Here is a 19437-nt window from a genome sequence, read left to right on the forward strand (position 1 = left end):
TGACTAAAACTCCTTGCTGAACTCCTCTGTCGCACACACCGAATAAGGTTTGACCCTGTTAACAAAACAGGAATTTCGTGAATGGCTTGAATGATCAATGAGATCAGTCAAGCTCTCTATTTATAATAATAATAATAAAAGAGATTACAAAGGGAAACACTGTTCACGACACTGTTCATGTGAACAGTGTCACAGCCCAAATTACAATTCTACCCTTGTTCAAAAGTACATAAATAAAATACCAAAAATACCCTTATAATATCGGGTAACACATCTCAACACTCCCCCTCAAGTTGGGGCATAGATATCACACATGCCCAACTTGACTAGACTAGGATAAAACAACTTTTCACTCAACCCTTTGGTGAAGACATCAGGCAGTTGATCTCCAGACTTCACAAAAGGGATACAAATCTGCCCACTCTCTAACTTCTCCGTGATGAAGTGTCTGTCAATCTCCACATGTTTGGTACAGTCATGCTGCACTGGATTGTGGGCAATGCTAATTGCTACTTTGTTGTCACAGTACAACATCATTGGAAGATGAACAGAACCACGGATATCAAGGAGTAAACTCTGAAGCCACAGTAACTCACATATGCCCTGGGCCATAGCACGGAATTCAGCTTCAGCACTAGATCTTGCCACAACATTTTGCTTTTTACTCCGCCCATGTGACCAGATTTCCTCCAACAAAAGTACAATAGCCGGAGGTAGATTTCCGTCGTGGTTACCACCCCCAAGATCCGTGGTAAGCCTCAATGCGAAGATGGTCATGAAGAGACAAAAGGATCCCCTTTCCTGGAGCTGACTTCACGTAATGGAGAATACGAAGAACAACAGCCATGTGAGTGGAATAAGGATCATGCATGAACTGGCTCACAAGACTCACAGCAATAGCAATATCTGGTCTGGTGTGGGAGACATAAATCAGCTTGCCCATCAATCGTTGATATCTGCCCTTATCAACAGGTTCACCATCCTTCTCTTGCAGACGGGTAGTAGCTTCCAAGGGAGTGTCACAAGGATGATAACCAAGCAAACCAGTCTCTGATATTAAATCTAGAACATACTTTCTCTGGGAGAGAAAGATGCCTTTTGGAGAACGGACAACTTCAATCCCAAGAAAATATCTTAGCTGTCCTAGATCTTTTATGTCAAATTCCCGTCCCAAGAAAGCCTTCAGGTGAGAAACTTCATCTGTATCATTACCAGTCACAACTATGTCATCAACATAAACTATGAGAAGAGTGACCTTTTCTCCCTTTCGCTTGATGAACAGAGTGTGATCAGCATTACTTTGTTTGTATCCACAGGAGACCATGGCTTTATGAAACCTACCAAACCATGCCCGGGGAGATTGCTTCAACCCATAGAGTGCCCGTTTGAGCCTACAAACTTTCCCATGGGTCTTATCAGAGGAAAAACCCGGAGGAACATCCATATAAACCTCCTCTTCCAACTCCCCATGAAGAAATGCATTTTTTACATCCAACTGCTGTAGGTCCCAGCCAAAGTTGATAGCACAAGACAATAAGACCCGGATAGTGTTCAACTTCGCAACAGGGGTAAATGTCTCCTGGTAGTCGATCCCATAAGTCTGAGTAAAGCCTCTGGCCACAAGCCTGGCTTTATATCTATCCACTGTTTCATCTGGCTTCTGCTTGCCAACAAATACCCATTTGCACCCGATGGTTTCTTACCCGAAGGAAGAACAACTAGCTCCCATGTCTCATTTTTAAGTAAGGCCGTCATTTCTTCCATCATGGCTGCTTTCCACTTTGGATCTGCAATCGCCTCCTGCCATTTCTGAGGAATAGAAACAGAGGAAAGAGAAGAAACAAATGCACGATAGGAAGGAGATAAAGCATCATAGGAAACAACATTGGAGATGGGGTGTTGGGTGCATGACCTAACGCCTTTACGAACAGCGATAGGTAAGTCAAGGGAAGGATCCATACCAGATGATGTAGCAGGGTCTGGATCTAGATCAAGTGCAGACGATTGTGGAGGTGATATGGTGGTGGTGGTAGTCTCAACTTGTCCTGTGCGCTCCTGGGTATATACCTTATCAACAGGGATTTAACTGACTGGTCTACGCTCCCCTTGAATAGGAGCCACTGTAGGAGCTGAAGTTACAGAGGGCTCCCCCTGAATAGAAGCCGGAAGAATAGCAGACACATCTTCAAAACCCTGATCCTGCTCCCCCTGAAGAGGTGTCTGGGAATAATATGACAAGGACTCATGGAAGACAATATCCATGGAGACAAAAGTACGACGAGAAGGTGGATGGTAACACTTGTATCCTTTCTGGGTCACAGAATAGCCCAGAAAAATACACCGAATGCTCCATGGATCAAATTTCCCATGAGGATGATGATTGCGGACATAGAAAACACAACCAAAAACTTTGGGGGGACCACAAAGGAGGAGGAACCCTGGAGGAGATCAACGGGGGAACGACCATCAAGGACACGGGTAGGCACACGGTTGATGAGATAAGCAGCGGTAAGAATGGCATCACCGCAGTAGTGAGAAGGAACCTGCCGTGTAAACATAATGGCCCGGGCTACCTTAAGGAGATGCCTATTTTTCCTTTCAGCAACCCCATTCTGGGCAGGTGTGTCAACATAGCTGGTCTGATGAACAATACCATGTGCAGCCAAATAAAGTTGGAACTGACATTCCATGTACTCTCTGCCATTATCACTGCGTAAAATGTGCAAGGTGGCATTGAATTGGGTCTGAACCATACGATGAAATAACTGAAAACAGTGGAAGACCTCACTTTTATGGCTCATCATGTACACCCAAGTGGCACGAGTATAACAACCAATAAACGAGACAAACCATCGATGACCAGAAAGGGAAGTCCAATGGGCAGGGCCCCACACATCAGAATGAACCAAAGCAAAAGGAGACTCACCTCTTTTATTTAATGAAGAATAACTGGAACGAGTCTTTTTAGCCAAAACACAAGCCTCACATAAAAACTCATTCCTATTACAATGCTTAATCAAGCGCGGAAACAAAAGAGACAAAGTACTAAGGGATGGATGACCAAGTCGATAGTGCCAGAGATGAAGGTCAGGGGACGAGGTGGACTGTAAATGATGAGTTGTAGAGGAAGCCGAATGCAAAGTAGAACGCTGACCCAGGTCAAGTAAGTAGAGATCACCCTGCATCTTACCACCTCCAATCGTGTGCCCCGTCTCCAGATCTTGTATGACACAATGAGAAGGGAAAAAAGTCAGTTTGCAGTTCAGATCTCTAGTTAGACTACTAATAGAGAGAAGGTTGGTAGAAAAGGACGGAACATGCAAAACAGATTTTAATGAAAGGGTAGGTGAGCAGTGTATGGAACCTTTCCCATTAATAGGAGAAAGGGAACCATTAGCTACTCGAACACTGTCTTTGCCAGAAGATGGAGAATAAAGATGAAATACATGGCAAGAGCCAGTCATGTGGTCAGTGGCATCGGAATCTATAATCCAAGGACTGGATATAGCCGATGCACACAGACTACTGACCGGAGTACTTGAGGCAAAATTAGAACCAGGAGGGGCAGCAGGTGCAGATGCCGTAGTGGAGGCAGCGGAAGAGGCCTGTAGCATGCGACGGAAAGCTAGGAGCTCATCCTAAGTAAGCCCAATGTCAGATGAAGGGGCAGCAGCAGCAGTAGTAGGAGAATCAGCCATATGAGCCTTGGGCTTAAACTTCCCACGGGCTTTCTTTTCCTCAAAATCAGCAGGCTTCCCATGGAGCTTCCAGCATTGAGCCTTAGTATGATAGAGCCTGTTGCAATGTTCACACTTGACCGGACCTTTAGGGACAGCAGTACCACCATCAGTAGTGGTAAGAGAAGGAGTACTGGAAGCAACATACAAGGCGGATCGATCAACAGTAGAGGAATGCAGCAGAGCAGCCGGACGAGATTCCTCATTATGAACCAAGGCAAAGGCCTGCTCTAGGGATGGAAAAGGGGACTGCCCAAGTACTTGCACCCGAATAGGATCAAACTCCATATTTAGTCCAGCTAAAAAATCATAGACACGTATTTTGTCAACGTGTTTGTGATAGGCAGCCAGATCAGTAGCAGTAGAGGGCTGATAGTCGGAGTAATGATCCAATGGCTGCCACATGTTCTTGAGGGCAACATAGTATTTGGAGACAGAGAGCTCCTATTGGGTAGTGGCATTAGCCTTCTTTCTAATCTCATAGACCTGTGCATCATTCCCCGTGCGACCATAAGTCTCTTTGGCACCATTCCAGATAGTATGGGTTGTGTCCAATAGAAGAAAATTGTCTGAGATATCCCCTTGCATAGAATGGATCAAGTAGGACATCACCATCGCATCATTAGATAACCACTTGTTGAGCTGAGAACCCTCTTCCACTGGTTTAGTTGTTGTCCCAAGAAGATGGCCAGTGAAGCCACGGCCAGTTACTGTCAAATAGGTAGACCGAGACCACTTCAGGTAGTTAGAGCCATCAAGTTTGATTGGGGCAGCAAGGGGAAGAAAATCAGTCCGGGGGTGGCCATCAATGCCAGAAGAGGCCAAAGAAGAATCTGAACCAGTCATTACAACAGGTAACCAATCTTCAATGAAGCAGCAAACAGCCAAAAAATATCCAAAAAAAATTCTGGAATCGACCCCCAATAGAAGAGGGTTGTATTGGAGCAAAAAATCTCAGATATGTAGGCTGAGAATGATGTCTAATGAAGGCAGCAAGGGTGCCAATCGGATGCAGCAGGAACCAGCAGCCCAACCCCAAGATTGATTAATGTCAGGGTTTTTTTCAAAACCCTAAGAGAAATCGATAAGGGGCTGGGGTCTTCAACCAATCTGATGAAGTGAATAGGGGCTGAGAACAATATCAAATAAAGATCCCACAATAGAAGATGCAGCCGAAACAAATGTAGATGCCTGATCTCCAAAAAAAATAGGAATCTTCAAATCGCAGACAGTTCTTCAGCTCCACTCGATCCAAAAAAGAGGCATAAAAAAGGAGGTATGTTGGGGCAGCAGCTAGATCATTACGATCACCTCAGTAGTGCTGCCCTGATGGGAGAAGAAGAACCAAAAGAAAGGAAGAAGCTCGATGGAGGGAAGGAGAAAAAAATCGAAGGGAGGGAGGTTGGTTTTGAAAACCTAGATCAGAGTGTATTTGGCTCTGATGCCATGTTAACAAAATAGGAATTTCGTGAATGGCTTGTATGATCAATGAGATCAGTCAAGCTCTCTATTTATAATAATAATAATAATAAAAGAGATTACAAAGGGAAACATTGTTCACGACACTGTTCACTTGAACAGTGTCACAGCCCAAATTACAATTCTACCCTTGTTCAAAAGTACATAAATAAAGCATAAATAAAATACCAAAAATACCCTTATAATATCGGGTAACACATCTCAACAGACCCAAACATAACTCCTTCAATATAAATCAGACTTATGCAATCTTGGATTTGTTGAAAAACTGGTTTTGTGCTCTACCTAATGCAAAAAGTCTCATGTAAAAATAAAATCATTTGGCCAGTCAAACTTATTAGAGAATAAGAACATTTCTCTAAATCAAGAATAGTTTAATTACTTATGGATAAGATCATATTTTCCAAGAACAGTATAAACAGAATGTGGGACTAGGTATACCAGGATAATGATCATTTCCAAGAATAGTATAAACCAATTGTATGTTTTGATTGCTTCAAATTTTCAATGGCTTACTTCTTCAGTTTTGTTGTCTTCTAGTTCTATGTTGATTTTTGATGACATGATGTGGCTTAATATTGATTTTGGATGACTTGATGTGACTTATGTTGATTTTTGATGACTTGATGTGACTTAATGTTGATTTTTGATGACTTGGTGTGGCTTAACGTTGATTTTTTATGACTTGATGTGGTTTAATGTTGAATTTTGATGATCTAAGGTATATATATTGTAGCATACTAAATAATGTATGCTACAAGTGGTGCAATGGTAAGCTTTGCTCCATTGTGACCAAGTGGTAACAGGTTTGAGTCTGGAAACAGCCTCTCTGTGAAAGCAGGGGTAAGGCTGCGTACATTATGACCCCCTCCCCAGACCTCGTAGTGGCTGGGGTCTTGTGCATTGGTACACCCTTTTTTACCAAATATTGTTAGAAAAGAGGGGAAATAAAAAATAACACTTGGGTGCCTTGTCACCTAAGCGCTTAGGCACCCTCCAGCATCTTGGGTCGTCTTGACAACTATATATCCTAGGACTATTTTGCTTTGATCTCATTTAACTGGTTGTATTTGCTACCCGTTGATAACTTTCAATAATTGTAGTTAAATTTGTTGTTTATGCTTCTCACTTCTTTTTTTTCTCCTTTTTTTTTTTTTTTTTCGTTTTTTACCAGCTGGAAATGCATAAATCTGGTGAAATTATACAACGTAGGGATCTTCTAGATCCAACTAGTGGACGCCTGTCCCAATTGTTTAAAAGAGTAATGCAATTGACAGGTGTATCCAGATCATCACCACAGCAAGTTATTTCAGAAGATCAGTTCATCCTAACTTTACTACTTCAGGCATGTACTAAGAGTATGCATGTCCCATCTTTTTCTTTCCCCCCTCCCCTCCCCAATCTCTTATTGTATGCAAATGTGGTATTACAGACTCTACACAAATACATTTTACTGATTGCATATATATGCACATGGGGTACATGCCAGGAAATCGAACCTATGGATCCCACCCTGGTGATCTATGTGAAATCTAATCTGGTCAGATGATCATGAATTTCATTTTCAGCTGTAGAGGATGTCATTGTTGGCATCCATCAGGTACTGGGTTTGACTACAGAGATTGTGCCCAATTTGCAGACTTCCTGTTCGCATAAAATATAATATTATCACCTATGTGGTACAAAGCACAGGTGCCAATCTGGACGGCTGGGAGCAAATCTTTATTTTTCATCATTTGTTCCAAGTGTATATATATTTCCCTGTGTTCTTTAAAGTCTGTCTCTTCTTTGTAGGAAAGAGCTGCAGAAGTTGTCACTTTTTTGTCTGAGAGCCGCTGGACTTCCTTCTGTGTTATTACTATGGGGAAGTTCCAGAGGATTTGTAAAGGACCCGATGAAGCTTCTGCAATCTTGGGTTATTTGTCAGGATGTGGAAAAGCACGGTATTTCTCGATCAGTAAGAAGGATTTCATCGAGGTACTGTATGTAGTTCCTATTTTATCTGAATAACCTTCAGGCAGGTTTCATTCGAGAACCATCTGAATAAGAGCGTATCCAGTGCATGAGGCTCTTGCCACTGGTGGGAAGGGTCATAATGTACGCAGCCCTACCCCTGCTATGCAGAGAGGCTGTTGTTTCCCGACTTGAACCCACGACCACTAGGTCACAATGGAGCAACCTTACTGTTGCACTGAGATTCACCCTCTGAGAACCATCTAAATACTCCCATTGAAATCTTAAAACTCACACACAACTTGGTAGTCAACCCTTAGACCTGGTTAAGTCAACTCAGCCAAGTTAAATAAATTAAAGAGTATTTAAGGATGATCGTGGAAAACCTGCTTTAAAAAACTTGCAAACAGAAAAAAAATATTGCAACATACCATTCAGCAGGTGTTGTTTCTCATAGACTGAATGAGTTTGAATTAGCAGAGCTGGTGACCAGATCGACAAATTGCTATTTTATTCTAATTATTTTTTTTAAAAAAAATCCGGGTCCCTCATCAGGTTGTCGCACCCATGTTTGGTGCCAACCAAACCAGATGGCTCTGCGGGATTTTCACTGACAACTGGCATTGAATACTGACTACTTTATCCTGATATATTTTCAATTTTGAGTACCTAGATCTACTGTTTACAGGGTATCAAAGTTTCTCTTGGGCAAGGGACAGTTCCTAGCATCTCAAGTCTTGATTGTGATGTTTTGCATTTGATTTGGACTACAGAAAAGCTTCAGCAACAACTTGATGTGATCGACCAACGTTGTGAAATGTAACTATTACTTGCGCATGATGCTTGTTCCTGACATCATACATTCTTGCTTGTGGCAACTTGTGCACTTAAAAGCTCTATGGCAGGCAGATCTATCCGTGAAGATAGGTGGTGTCGAATTGATCCTCAAACCCAAATAGATACTTTGTATACTAGTAGGACCAAGGTTCAACATCATATAATAATAGAACTTATCGGGCACCATACATCTCTGGTGCCCTATGTGAAGGTTAAGTTCATCTGAGTGGTGCACTTTGTGCATCATGCTCCCCATTCAGCAATCATCAACTATGGGTGTAGAACAATGAATTGGTTGTGGGGTTTCAGTTTATTTAGCACGATGTCCCGTTTGTCCATCATGCTTTTATAGACTTGTAGGCTCTTTTCTTCCGAAAATGGGTTTTACTTTTTTTGGGAATTGGGAGTGTCCTTGTTTCACAGATTGGTTCATTGTGCAGGTCAAGAAAATCAGCATTAGCATCCCTGAGGACCAGAAACAAAGATGTTGCCCTTAGGTATGCGAAGCAATTAAAATTGGCACATGAAAGCAGAGAAAAATGCGCTTCCCTTCTGAACCGGGTGGAGGAAGTACTTAATATCATTTCACATGCTGAATCCACAAAGAAGGTAATGATGCTTTTTCTATAAATCTTTTTCAGTTGCTTTGAATCTGTTCATCCATGGTCTCCTGATGCCAGGTTGCTGAAGCTATCCAAATTGGAGCTCGTGCAATTAAGGAAAATGTGATTAGTGTGGAAGATGTCCAACTGTGTCTAGAAGAGCTTGATAACAGTGTTGCTTCACAAAAGCTTGTGGAAGAAGCTTTTGGTAATTTTCTTGCTGCTCCCTGAGCATTCACTTAATTAGTTCTTTCAATCATGAAATCTATGGGCTACTTAATGTTGTCAGAAGTTTATATGATAGTGCAGAGGTAATGCCTAACTGTTGAATGAATTAAGATCTTTGGATGGAAAGGGCACAAGATGCAAATGCCGGTTGTACTGCCCAGGCAATCTTCCAAAGTGAAAAAAAAATCAAACTACAAAAATATTGCAACAATCTGATCTATTATGCTCTTTTTTGGACTTGTTAGATGAGTTCTTCATTTGCAGAACTTGACTAGCTGTTGATATTTTGTGGTATTGAAGATTTCATTTTGTTAATTGCATTATCTGTAGAGATTGGTTCAACTGTGGTCATCTTGGTCTGTGGCTCTTGCAGAATCAAATCCACTCCAGCACACTGGTATTGAAGATGATGATGTTGAAGAGGAGTTCAAGAAACTGGAGTTGGAACTTGGTGATGAAAGCTCACAAAACCTGAGACCCGGACCTTTTGTGTACTTGCCAACAGAAGTAGAGGGTGCAAAGGCTGCTGAATCGTTAAGCAATGCCTTGTCAGATCTCAAGCTTAGAGGTGGTGCTGTAGGGCGAGAAGAGAGTCAGGAATCCGCTGAATCTGTGAGCATCAAGCTACCAATTCAACAGCCCGAGGCAGCTTAGCTTCATTTAAATTCTTGAATTCACTATTTGAATTTTCTCCCCCCCCCTCCCCCCTCCCCCGTCCCCGCTCTAACAAACACATCCCTTTTTTGCCCGACTTGGCTTTGTCCTTTTCCGTGTGACAGAAAGAAAAGTTATATTGTCATCTTTCACAATGTTAATTTTGGTGACTGCATTCCTCTGGATCTATGGGGAGGGTTTTCCTCAAGGAGACAAAAACTTTTTGGAGAAAAAAAAAACCATTGCAAGAGCTAGGGGAATGATCTCATTTCTTGAGAACGTCCCTTGCAAGTTACAAGGGACGGGGAAAAGATCCCCAAGCCAAAAGTGTGGGGATGGGAAAACGTCATATCTGGTTGATAGTCTTTCTCCATGACTGTGGGTTCTTTTGTTGACTAAATCATTACTCGTGTCGTAATTGATGTATGAGAGATTCCTTGTAATAATAGAGAGTTATGATTTTATTGCGAGGATCCATAGGAGATTTTTTTTTCTCTAAAAAAGGCTTGACCTCAAAGTGAAGATTCCCATAAAGGTGGATACCGTGGATCTCTTGACCTCTTTGGATCTTGCACTAAACTGCAGTGACAAGATTCAGGCATTTCTCAACCTTTTCGGTGGCCGATTCGGCTTTGGTTCAGTATCCTGCCTGTGCTGCACGTGTAGCACCAAACATAACGAGGCGTGCAAAGACCACCTTACCTCTATTTGGACAAAGATTTGGATAGAGGTAAGGCAGTCTTTGCATACCTTGCAATGTGAGGCAAGGTGTTGCACAGGGGAAAAGGATCTTATGCAGTTGTGGCGGGAGCTGCACTTGTGCAACACTGCTAAACGATAGCAAAAACAGGGGTAAGGTGGTCATTTCACAAGTGGGTCCCACTTGGGCCCCACATGTGAAATGACCACCTCCCCCCTGTATTTGGGGTGGTTTTTCGAGCTGCACAGTGCAACTCCCGCCACAGCTGCACAAGATCCAAGTCCTTGCACAGGAGCCTTTTCGGCAGCCAACTGCCTTAGCGTAGTTGTTAATGTTTCCATCTGTGCGTCAACTGTACGGTAGATGACGCATAGATGGAATCCATTCAGCCTCGTAGCCCATGGTTTGTCTTGTGTTCGGAGACTTCCCCCTACTCCAACCCCAACTCCAACCCATTTTTTTTCTCTAAGGTTCCTTCACCCATACGGTTGTGAGGTTCTCCTTAGAGATGCTCGACACGTGTTAAAGAAAAATCCAACGGTTGTGGGAGTGGTTCCCAAACAATGAGTGACTCTCTCTCTCTCTCTCCTCTCCTCTCTCCTTTCTCCACTCTTTCCTCAAAACCACTCTCTTCTTTCTCCTCTTTCCACGGTTGCAGTTTCTTTTGAGAAACTGCAACTCTCACGTCTCCTCTCTCTCGTCTCTCTAGTTTCTATATACTATTTCCAAAAAAAAAAGGAAGAGGGTAGCGGCAATGATTTTGTCAGCTCGTGAGCCTGCAACTGTTCACTCTCGGCCCTCCATAAACCTCCCGAGAAAGAAAGGATCGAGCAATGGCAGACTAGAGTGAGCAGATGGTATTCAAGCAATTCAAAGAATACCCACATCGCCGTGGCTCCTCCAAGCACACTGGCAGAAATCTTCTTGTTCCTCCACAAGAATACATCAGCAGCTGCAGCAAAAATATCCAAACGATATTAGCATCTATAGGGAAGGAGATAGATGTAAGTAAGTTTCCTCGCGACTTCAAAAAAAAAAAAAGTAAATCTTGGGATTTAGGAAGTCGGAGAAGCAAAATTTTGAAATGACGATACTGTAAAAGCCCTTCCGAAACCGTAACCATCAAAACCAAAGGTCCTCTCTATAAGCTGAAATACTAAGCCTTTCCTAAGCAGTAAATTAAGGAAAAAAGAACATCCAAAACCAAACTTTAAACACTGAAGAGAGATAAAACACATTACACTATCCGACTATCAGATCAAAAGTACAAAACACATTACACTATCCGACTATCAGATCAAAAGTACAAAACACATTACACTATCCGACTATCAGAAGCAGAGATTGCCTAACTGCTGGAACTGAACAAATTAATGAGCCAAAGATAACATTGAGAGAACTGACCAAAGTGCGCAGCGGTGACGCCGGGGGTTGATCCTTTCTTGGGAGGTTTATACAGGGCCGAGAATGAACGATTGCGTCTGCCGCTTCCCTCTTCGTTTTTACTTTGGAAATAGTATAGAGAGACTGAGAGACGAGAGAGACGAGAGAGAGAGGAGAGAGGAGAGAGAGTGGAGAGAGGAGAGGAAGAGAGAGAGAGAGAGTCACTCGTTGTTTGGGAATCACTTTCACAACCGTTGGATTTCTCTCTTACACGTGTCGAGCATCCCTAAAAATAACCTCACAACCGTATGGGTGAAAGAACCTTAGAAGAAAAAAAATCCCAAACTCCTATATGGGTCATCGATGGGAATGAAAATAAAAAACAAATTAGATTAAATCGACAATGTGATGTGTCACTTTCCCATTGGAGAGGAGCCATTTATTTGTATACATACTCTTTCACGTAGATTTTTTTTTGTGTACATCATCCACGTGGATCAGACGTAAGAATTAACATCTCTCTCTCAAATTGAAGTGATGAAGTGGAAACTGGAGACTGAACACTACCAGTGCAGTAGCAGAACATATGGTCTCCATAGCTAGACTACCTCGGACTCAACTCAGGAGGGCAACCACCAACGCCCCACCATCAAACATCCTTCCGTCACCGTCCAGCAGAACCGCTTCGACTCCGCTCATAAACTCCCCACATAGATGTGGAGAGCATTCCAATCACACACACCAACAAGATTCATACCTCAACTATTCTATATTGAACCCAACCAATCAATCGCTGGCTGAACCTTCTGACTTCTCCTCTACATCAGATTCCTTCTACAACAGCCTATTCACCCATCTGAGGTTACTCACCAACTTATCTGAAGCCGAAAAGGTTCATGGTGTTTTGGTGGTCCATGGCTTCTTCCACCCCTGTAGAACCGATTCAATGCTAGGTGCTCAACTTGTTAACGTCTATGTTGGTTTTGATCGTCTTCAAGAGGCTCTACTAGTCTTAGATCAACTTCCTCAAAAGAACAATTTCGCTTGGAATGCTATACTTAGGAAACTGGTCGATATTGGCCATTTCTCGGATGCATTGGTATTCTACCACTCCATGCTTAGAGAAGGCTCCATACCTGATAATTTCACTTACCCACTTGTCCTAAAGGCTTGTTCCGGATTATTCGCACTTGAAGAAGGCAGAAGGATAAAGGTGATGATCCAATTCAATGAGAGTCGGTACAAGATAAAATCCAATATCTTCGTGGCATGTGCCATGATCGATATGTTTTCCAAATGCGGCAGCTTAAGCGAAGCACGTAGGATATTCGACGGAATGCCCAGCAAAGATTTAGTCTCGTGGAGTGCGATGATCTGTGGGATGGTGCAGAATGGGGAATGGTTTGAAGCTCTATGCCTATTTCGAAGGATGATATTAGAAGGATGGAGACCTGATTCGGTGATTGTAGCGACTGTTCTTCCAGCCTGCGGTAGGTTGGGTGCTCAGCAACTGGGAATGGCCTTGCAGGGCTTTGCCGTGAGGAGTGGCTTTGGTGGCGATCTTTATGTTTCCAACGCCGTGTTAGACATGTACTGTAAATGTGGGGACACCCACGAAGCCTGCCGTGTATTTTGCGGCATGATAAACAAAGATGTGGTCTCTTGGAGTACCCTGATCGTGGGCCACACTCAGAACTCAGAGTATTGCGATGCTCTGAAGTTGTACCTTGAGATGAAGACTATGGGTATTAGAAGCAATGCAGTCATAGTGACTAGTGTCCTACCTGCGTTAGCAAACCTCAAACTGTTGAGACAGGGGAAGGAGATGCACAACTATGTCCTTAGACACGGGCTTGAATCAGATACTTTTGTTGACAATGCATTGATTGATATGTATGCCAACTGTGGGTCAATGAGAGAAGCAGGTTTCACCTTTGATATGATGTCAGATAGAGACATAACAATATGGAACTCGATGATTGTTGGGCATGCTCTAAATGGGAATGTTGATTCAGCCTTTAGGATCTTGCGCAGGACCCAAGAAACTAAACTAAGACTGAATTCTGTTAGCATTCTGAGCATCCTTCCATTGTGCACCAGAATGGGGACACTGAGACAGGGAAAGGAGATCCATTGTTATGCAACTAGAAGCAGTCTTGTATCTCGAGTTTCGGTTGGGAATACTCTGATAGACATGTACTGTAAATGTGGATATTTAGAACTCGGAATGAGGGTATTCAATCAAATGGTAGAGACAGATATTGTAACATTTAACACTATCATTGCTGCAAATGGGATTCACGGATATGGGGAGGAAGCTTTTTCATTCTTTGATCAGATGAGAGATGCGGGAATCAGGCCCAATAAAGTCACTTTTATAGCACTCTTATCGGCTTGTAGTCATGCAGGTCTGATGGACAGAGGCTGGTTTTTATACAACACCATGGTCTATGATTATGGCATTCTGCCTGACATGGAACACTACGCATGCATGGTGGATCTTTTAGGCAGATCAGGGCACCTTGATGATGCTTGGGAATTCATAAGAAGGATGCCAGTGGAGCCAAACATTGATGTTCTGGGGAGCCTTCTTGGAGCTTGTAGAGTTCACAATAGGGTTGAGCTTGCTGAGCTGGTGTTGAGGCGAATTTTCCAAAAGAATCCTGAAGATCCGGGCTATTATGTTCTTTTATCCAATATATATGCTTCTTCAGAAAGATGGGCAGATGCATCAAAGGTCAGGGCAATGATAAAATATAAGGGCTTGCTAAAGAGAGCAGGAAATAGCTGGATCCAGATCGGTTGTCATGTTCATTCATTTAGGGCTAGAGATCGGATTCACCCAGAGTCCCAGAGAATCCAAGAGGTTTTGGAGAGCTTGATCTTGGAGATGAAAGATGAAGGATATCTGCTAGATTTAAGCTGTTCTTCTCATGGCATCATTGAAGATGATGAATTGGAAGGTGAAATCCATTTATGATCTCATTGTCTTGTGAAACCATTATCAGCGACTGATGAAGTATTTTACGTGTGCATACATTTGGCAGAGGATAATACTCCATAGAACATTCATCTATAACAAGGATAAAGAAGATAGATATGAATTTATTGAACTGGCAATCTTCAAAGAGGTCACTTTTTGAGAAGTCATTGATGAAACGTTTTCAAATCATCCAATTGGCAAGATCGACTAGAATGGGTGTAAATAAGGAACGATCAACTTGCCTTCACATGTAACTTCATCTAGTAACATAAACAACATGGTGATGCCAGTACCCCAACTGCCTCAAGCTCCAAACAGAGCTGTATGCCAAGAAAGCAATCCCTAGTTTTATTAATGCTGTGTTTGGTTGCTTTACTAGAAAGACTCAGAAAAAGAGAGTAGTTGTCAAACAATTTTGGAGCTCTCATTAGATTGTTTTTCCAAAGGATGATTTTGGGTAGATGTTTCCCCCAAAGTTTGTTCCATAGAAAAGAGTTGGAAACATTGTCAGGGAAAATGCCTTGCTTACTTTTCCTTTGTCTACTCAAGGCAACCAAATTGGTAGGAAAATCCTCTTCCCCTCACCATTGCCTTTCTATGATCCTCCATAGAATACAACCCAACATAGGTGAATGTTGTGGATTTGAATTCATATTATGTACGCAAATAATAGGAATTGTTAGACTATTTTAGGGTCGTGCATTAGCCATATATATATAACTTGCAAGAGGACCATGGATCATTTGATTTTTAGTTGCCACGGCTGGATGCGACTGTGTAAGAGTAAGAAGCCAAGGCCATGGTGTCACTTGGTCAATTCCTAGTTGATCAAAATTTGACGTGTAAACGGATGACCTTGAGATCTGCCATATGAAGAACTCACTCTCCATAGCCCCCACCCCCTTCCAAAGGTCCCATATGGGAAATTGAATTTGATTATAACTTGCCATACTAATTGATGATGACATTGGGATGAGTTCACAAAAATATGAGTACCAACCAAAGGGAGCTGCTTCATTTGACAGGCAGGCAGAAGCAGGACATGGCCATGGAGCATATTGTTTGCCCCTTTTTAACTGAAATAAGGGCTTGAGATTTGCAACTTTGCCAATCCAAAGAATGACATTCCTATTCCAATGGTCATCAAATTGGTAAAAAAAACCCATGAGAGTTGAGACCTTTATTCTGTAGGAGCTATAAATGGAAAACTTTGTTGTGAAGGGAGTTTTGTTTGTATATATGGTCTCAAGGGTAACCTATAGCTACAGGCTACAAACACAAAGCATGCATTAGGATCCCCCAGGCAAACCAGTGAATGAATTCCCCGTATTATATATAAGTTCAATATAAAGTTTTTTTTGGGTAAGATAAGTTCAATATAAACGATATGAAGTTTTGAGAACCGAAAAAAAGGCACCCAATAAATACTCACTAGTCGCCTGTGGACTATATATATAAATCCCATCTCCTTTTCTAGAGTTGCCAAAACAGTTCCATCATTGCCACTGAGATGTAGACTTTAGATTCTAAAAGACAAGAGCAACTTCTCTTCTCTTCCTTCCCTAAAAATAAGACAAAAAGCTAGTAGTGGTAGCATATCTATCGTATGATTTCGCAGACCCTCCTCCGCCTCCGCTTCTTAGTTCTTAGTTGTGTCATTCACCAATCACCAGTCCATTTGGTCACTTGAACATGAGAATTGGCTTTGTGTCAATTATTACCATCTCTTCTGTTTGCACATTAGCATGAGACTGGTTGATTCTCTCACCACAGTCCATAGGTAAGATCCAACAAGGAATGTTATTTATGTACTTTTTTTTTTGGAAGTATTCTGACCTTTACCTTGTGGAGTTATGGACTAATGGGTGCGACTCCAACACAAAGTAACACACAGACTTGAGTACATCTCTGAGCCCTATGAGCAATCAGAACTGTTCTTTACGTGTCATCTGCGACGGTTCCTATGTACTTGAAGGGGCTACAGAAATCGGGGGGACATCCATTGTAGCCGCAACCCTGGAGACATCGAACACCAAAATTGATCTCGTAGATCGAGGTAGGAATAAGACCACCGGAAAGAGGAACCAAGGGTGGTGGCGGTGGTGCACGAGTGGGCATCAAGGGAAGTCCCTATCTAGGAAGCCCAAACATATGAAGGCTTGGCCCTACCGCCATTCCAGGAAAAGTACTTGTGAATCCTGTAAAGGGAGGAGGGCAAGTGAGCTGCAGTCCATGAATCAATGGGCAACCAGAGGAAGCACCACCATCACTCATGTCAACCATTCCCATTCCGAATCCCATCATCCCCATTCCAACACCCATGAGTAGGAAATGTGGCATCGGTGGTGCATGTTAGTGTTGCATTCCTGCATGTAACATCATCCGAGGCATATACAACCCACTTCCCATGGGCATAATCTGCATGAGGAGGACGAGGAGGAGGAATTCAATTCAAGGGTTTTAATTTCTCCATGAGAAACATCTTTCTTGTAGGAAGGAGGAATGGGTAATGAGAGAGAACTAACCTGTACTTGAAACTAGAGGCTCTTCAGATACTCAATGGCCTCATCAAGCATTGAAGCTTTGTCCACCTAACAAAAGAGCAGCACACACAATGCATGACAGCATCAGGAAAGATTGGCATAATTTAATTTGTCAAAGTAATTATTGAACTGCAAGCGAGGTTTCTTGGATCATAAGATCAATAAATGATATCAAGATTTAGAGGCCCTAATTAAGAAGTTGACGAGAGACAGAGAGAGAGAGAGACATAGAGAATCGTGAATATGGGATACTGACTTTGTTGCAGTTGGGTATGAGTTCTTGTAATGCCCGCATCTTCTCATTAATCCTATCCCTTTGTCTCTGATTAGAAATGTTCAAACCACAGTATGTATGTATCAAGCCAAACACTAGAAATCAACACCATATTTATTTGAGTTGGTTAAATACTGTGAAGTCCCCAAGTCCCCCCACTCACCCTTTCGGATAAATTATGCACTTCTGTAACCCGACTTCTCTTACCTCTGTGAGCAGGAGGAGATGGTTTTCTCACTCCCACAGACTCCTCCTCTGCATCCTGCACCTTTTGTCCCAGCCTTTTCACCTTCTGTCTTTCCTATGGTAGTACTTGCTGCAACGCTAGTCATTCCGATTCTAGTTTTACCAGGAAGTTGATCCAAGGGTACAATATCATTTCTGGTCCTAGACAAATCTTCTTGACAGATAACTTGTGATTGCTCAGTAGAAGGTGTCTCCATAGGAGACCTAGAGATGGAAGCTTCAGAATCCAACATCTTGGTTGGCACCGAAGCCAGTTGGGCCTGGCAATCGATTGCAGTTCTTGAACCAGAGAGTGAACCACTAGTTGACTCCATCAATATCGATGAGAAAAGGCTGCCGCTACCAGCAGCAACAGATACCCTATCGTTATTTATCGACTTAGCATTGCTCGATAAGGCTGAACAAGTCGTGCTACCAATGCTCTGAAGATTAGCCTTAACAAAAGCCACAGGTCTAGAGAAATGGGAAAAGTTCATCAAACCTCCGCTGCCACTAGTATGCTACAGTGGTAACGAAGGTGGAGGCCTCCTTGTGGGGTTTGGGTCTTGCTCTTGCAGTTTCGTGTTGGATAGATCACCAGTTGAATTTGAGGTTAGGGTTGAACATAAAGTCCCGCAGAGGGCTTTGTGGACATTGGCGGTGAAAGTGGTGGTGTTACTGCTAATGATCTTTGAAACTCTGGATGTAGGATTAGGAGCAACAGATGAAGTTAAAACTGGACAATGCTGGAATTGCTACAATAAAGGTGAACATAGCTGGCTTACACCAACTCCACAAGACTCAACGCCTCCTGCACCAACCTTGGATGCACTCCCACTCCCTTGTTCTTGGGACTTAGCAGCATTTGCACAAGTCATTTTGGAACCCTTATCCATCGGGCCATAACTATTGTTCTTAAAGACCGATACGGCATCATTCTTCGTGGAGAAGGCATTCATATTGGCCCCAGTTAATTCAAAGAAAAACTCAAAACAGTATTCATGATTCAGAGAATCATCAAGTACTGGAATTGGATAATTCAGCCAAGAGACCATATCATCATCTTGACCCATACCCATATTACCTGAATGCCATGTCGGCAGAGAATCATTCAACATGGAATCCATGGTTGTTAACATCTTGACCTTCCGAGTAACAAAGTTGTCTCTTGCATCTTTCTCTTGAGCCTTGGAAATAATTGGAGGAGGAGAGCTACTGATACATGAAGTGCTCTTTCGGGTTCTATTGGATTGCCCTTGCATCAAAATCTGACCTTTCTCCTATACTAGCTCTACGAATTCACTATCGGGCCTGCAGTTAAACAAACAAAAATTATAATTAAGAAGAAAAAAATTGAAAAGAAGAACAATGAAGAGTTCAAAAAGGGGGAGGGGAGATGAAAAATACAAAAACTGGCTTCCAACCATAAAACAGAACACCACAACTCCAAGCAAGTAAGAACTCACATGAAAGCTAGATCAACCGAACAGTTGTTACTCGTCTTTGGTTGGGTCAATTCAAGTTTCCCTTTTGCTATCTCATGAGGTTGAGAGTAGGGTATGATGGATGGAGACCAGAACTATGCTTCTCCTTAGACCTCCAATGCTGAAAACTAAGCCATTATTGGCAGTCTCATACACCATACCTTACATTGTACATAACATTCTTTAGAGCCATTGGCCATCTACTATGTTTAAGAAATCTTTTGACCCAAAAAAAAAAATAAAGAAAAAGAAAGAGTGTAAGAAACCAATGTTTGCAAATAAATCTTTTTTCTTAGATTGGGACTCCTAACCACCAGCCTAAAAATTGAAATGTGAAGAAACTCCATCAGTCTAA

General features: G+C 42.4%; 2 protein-coding genes and 1 pseudogene across 3 annotated transcripts in view; 2 read left to right on the forward strand and 1 right to left on the reverse strand.

The window, feature by feature from the left end:
* LOC122660253 (charged multivesicular body protein 7) overlaps window positions 1–9543 on the forward strand; it is a 28789-nt gene extending 19246 nt beyond the window's left edge. Inside the window, exons 2-8 of one of the 2 annotated variants that reach the window (XM_043855473.1) lie at window positions 3851–3855; window positions 6391–6561; window positions 7011–7193; window positions 7858–7988; window positions 8447–8615; window positions 8687–8816; window positions 9210–9543. In XM_043855473.1, the coding sequence (XP_043711408.1) occupies window positions 6397–6561; window positions 7011–7193; window positions 7858–7988; window positions 8447–8615; window positions 8687–8816; window positions 9210–9490 (1059 nt within the window). In that variant the 5' untranslated portion in view covers window positions 3851–3855; window positions 6391–6396 and the 3' untranslated portion in view covers window positions 9491–9543. The remainder of the gene's footprint in view (window positions 1–3850; window positions 3856–6390; window positions 6562–7010; window positions 7194–7857; window positions 7989–8446; window positions 8616–8686; window positions 8817–9209) is intronic. The other variant, XM_043855472.1, reaches the window with a different exon arrangement.
* Window positions 9544–12127: 2584 nt separating this feature from the next.
* On the forward strand, window positions 12128–14779 carry LOC122657749 (putative pentatricopeptide repeat-containing protein At3g01580). The gene has a single exon (XM_043852541.1). It carries the CDS (start codon window positions 12160–12162, stop codon window positions 14551–14553), a length of 2394 nt encoding a protein of 797 aa, XP_043708476.1. The 5' UTR covers window positions 12128–12159; the 3' UTR covers window positions 14554–14779.
* A 1715-nt stretch (window positions 14780–16494) lies between these two features.
* On the reverse strand, window positions 16495–19282 carry LOC122659621 (annotated as a pseudogene).
* Window positions 19283–19437: the final 155 nt, after the last annotated feature.

Source organism: Telopea speciosissima, chromosome 4, assembly GCF_018873765.1.
Source record: "Telopea speciosissima isolate NSW1024214 ecotype Mountain lineage chromosome 4, Tspe_v1, whole genome shotgun sequence".
Taxonomy (NCBI): Eukaryota; Viridiplantae; Streptophyta; class Magnoliopsida; order Proteales; family Proteaceae; genus Telopea; species Telopea speciosissima.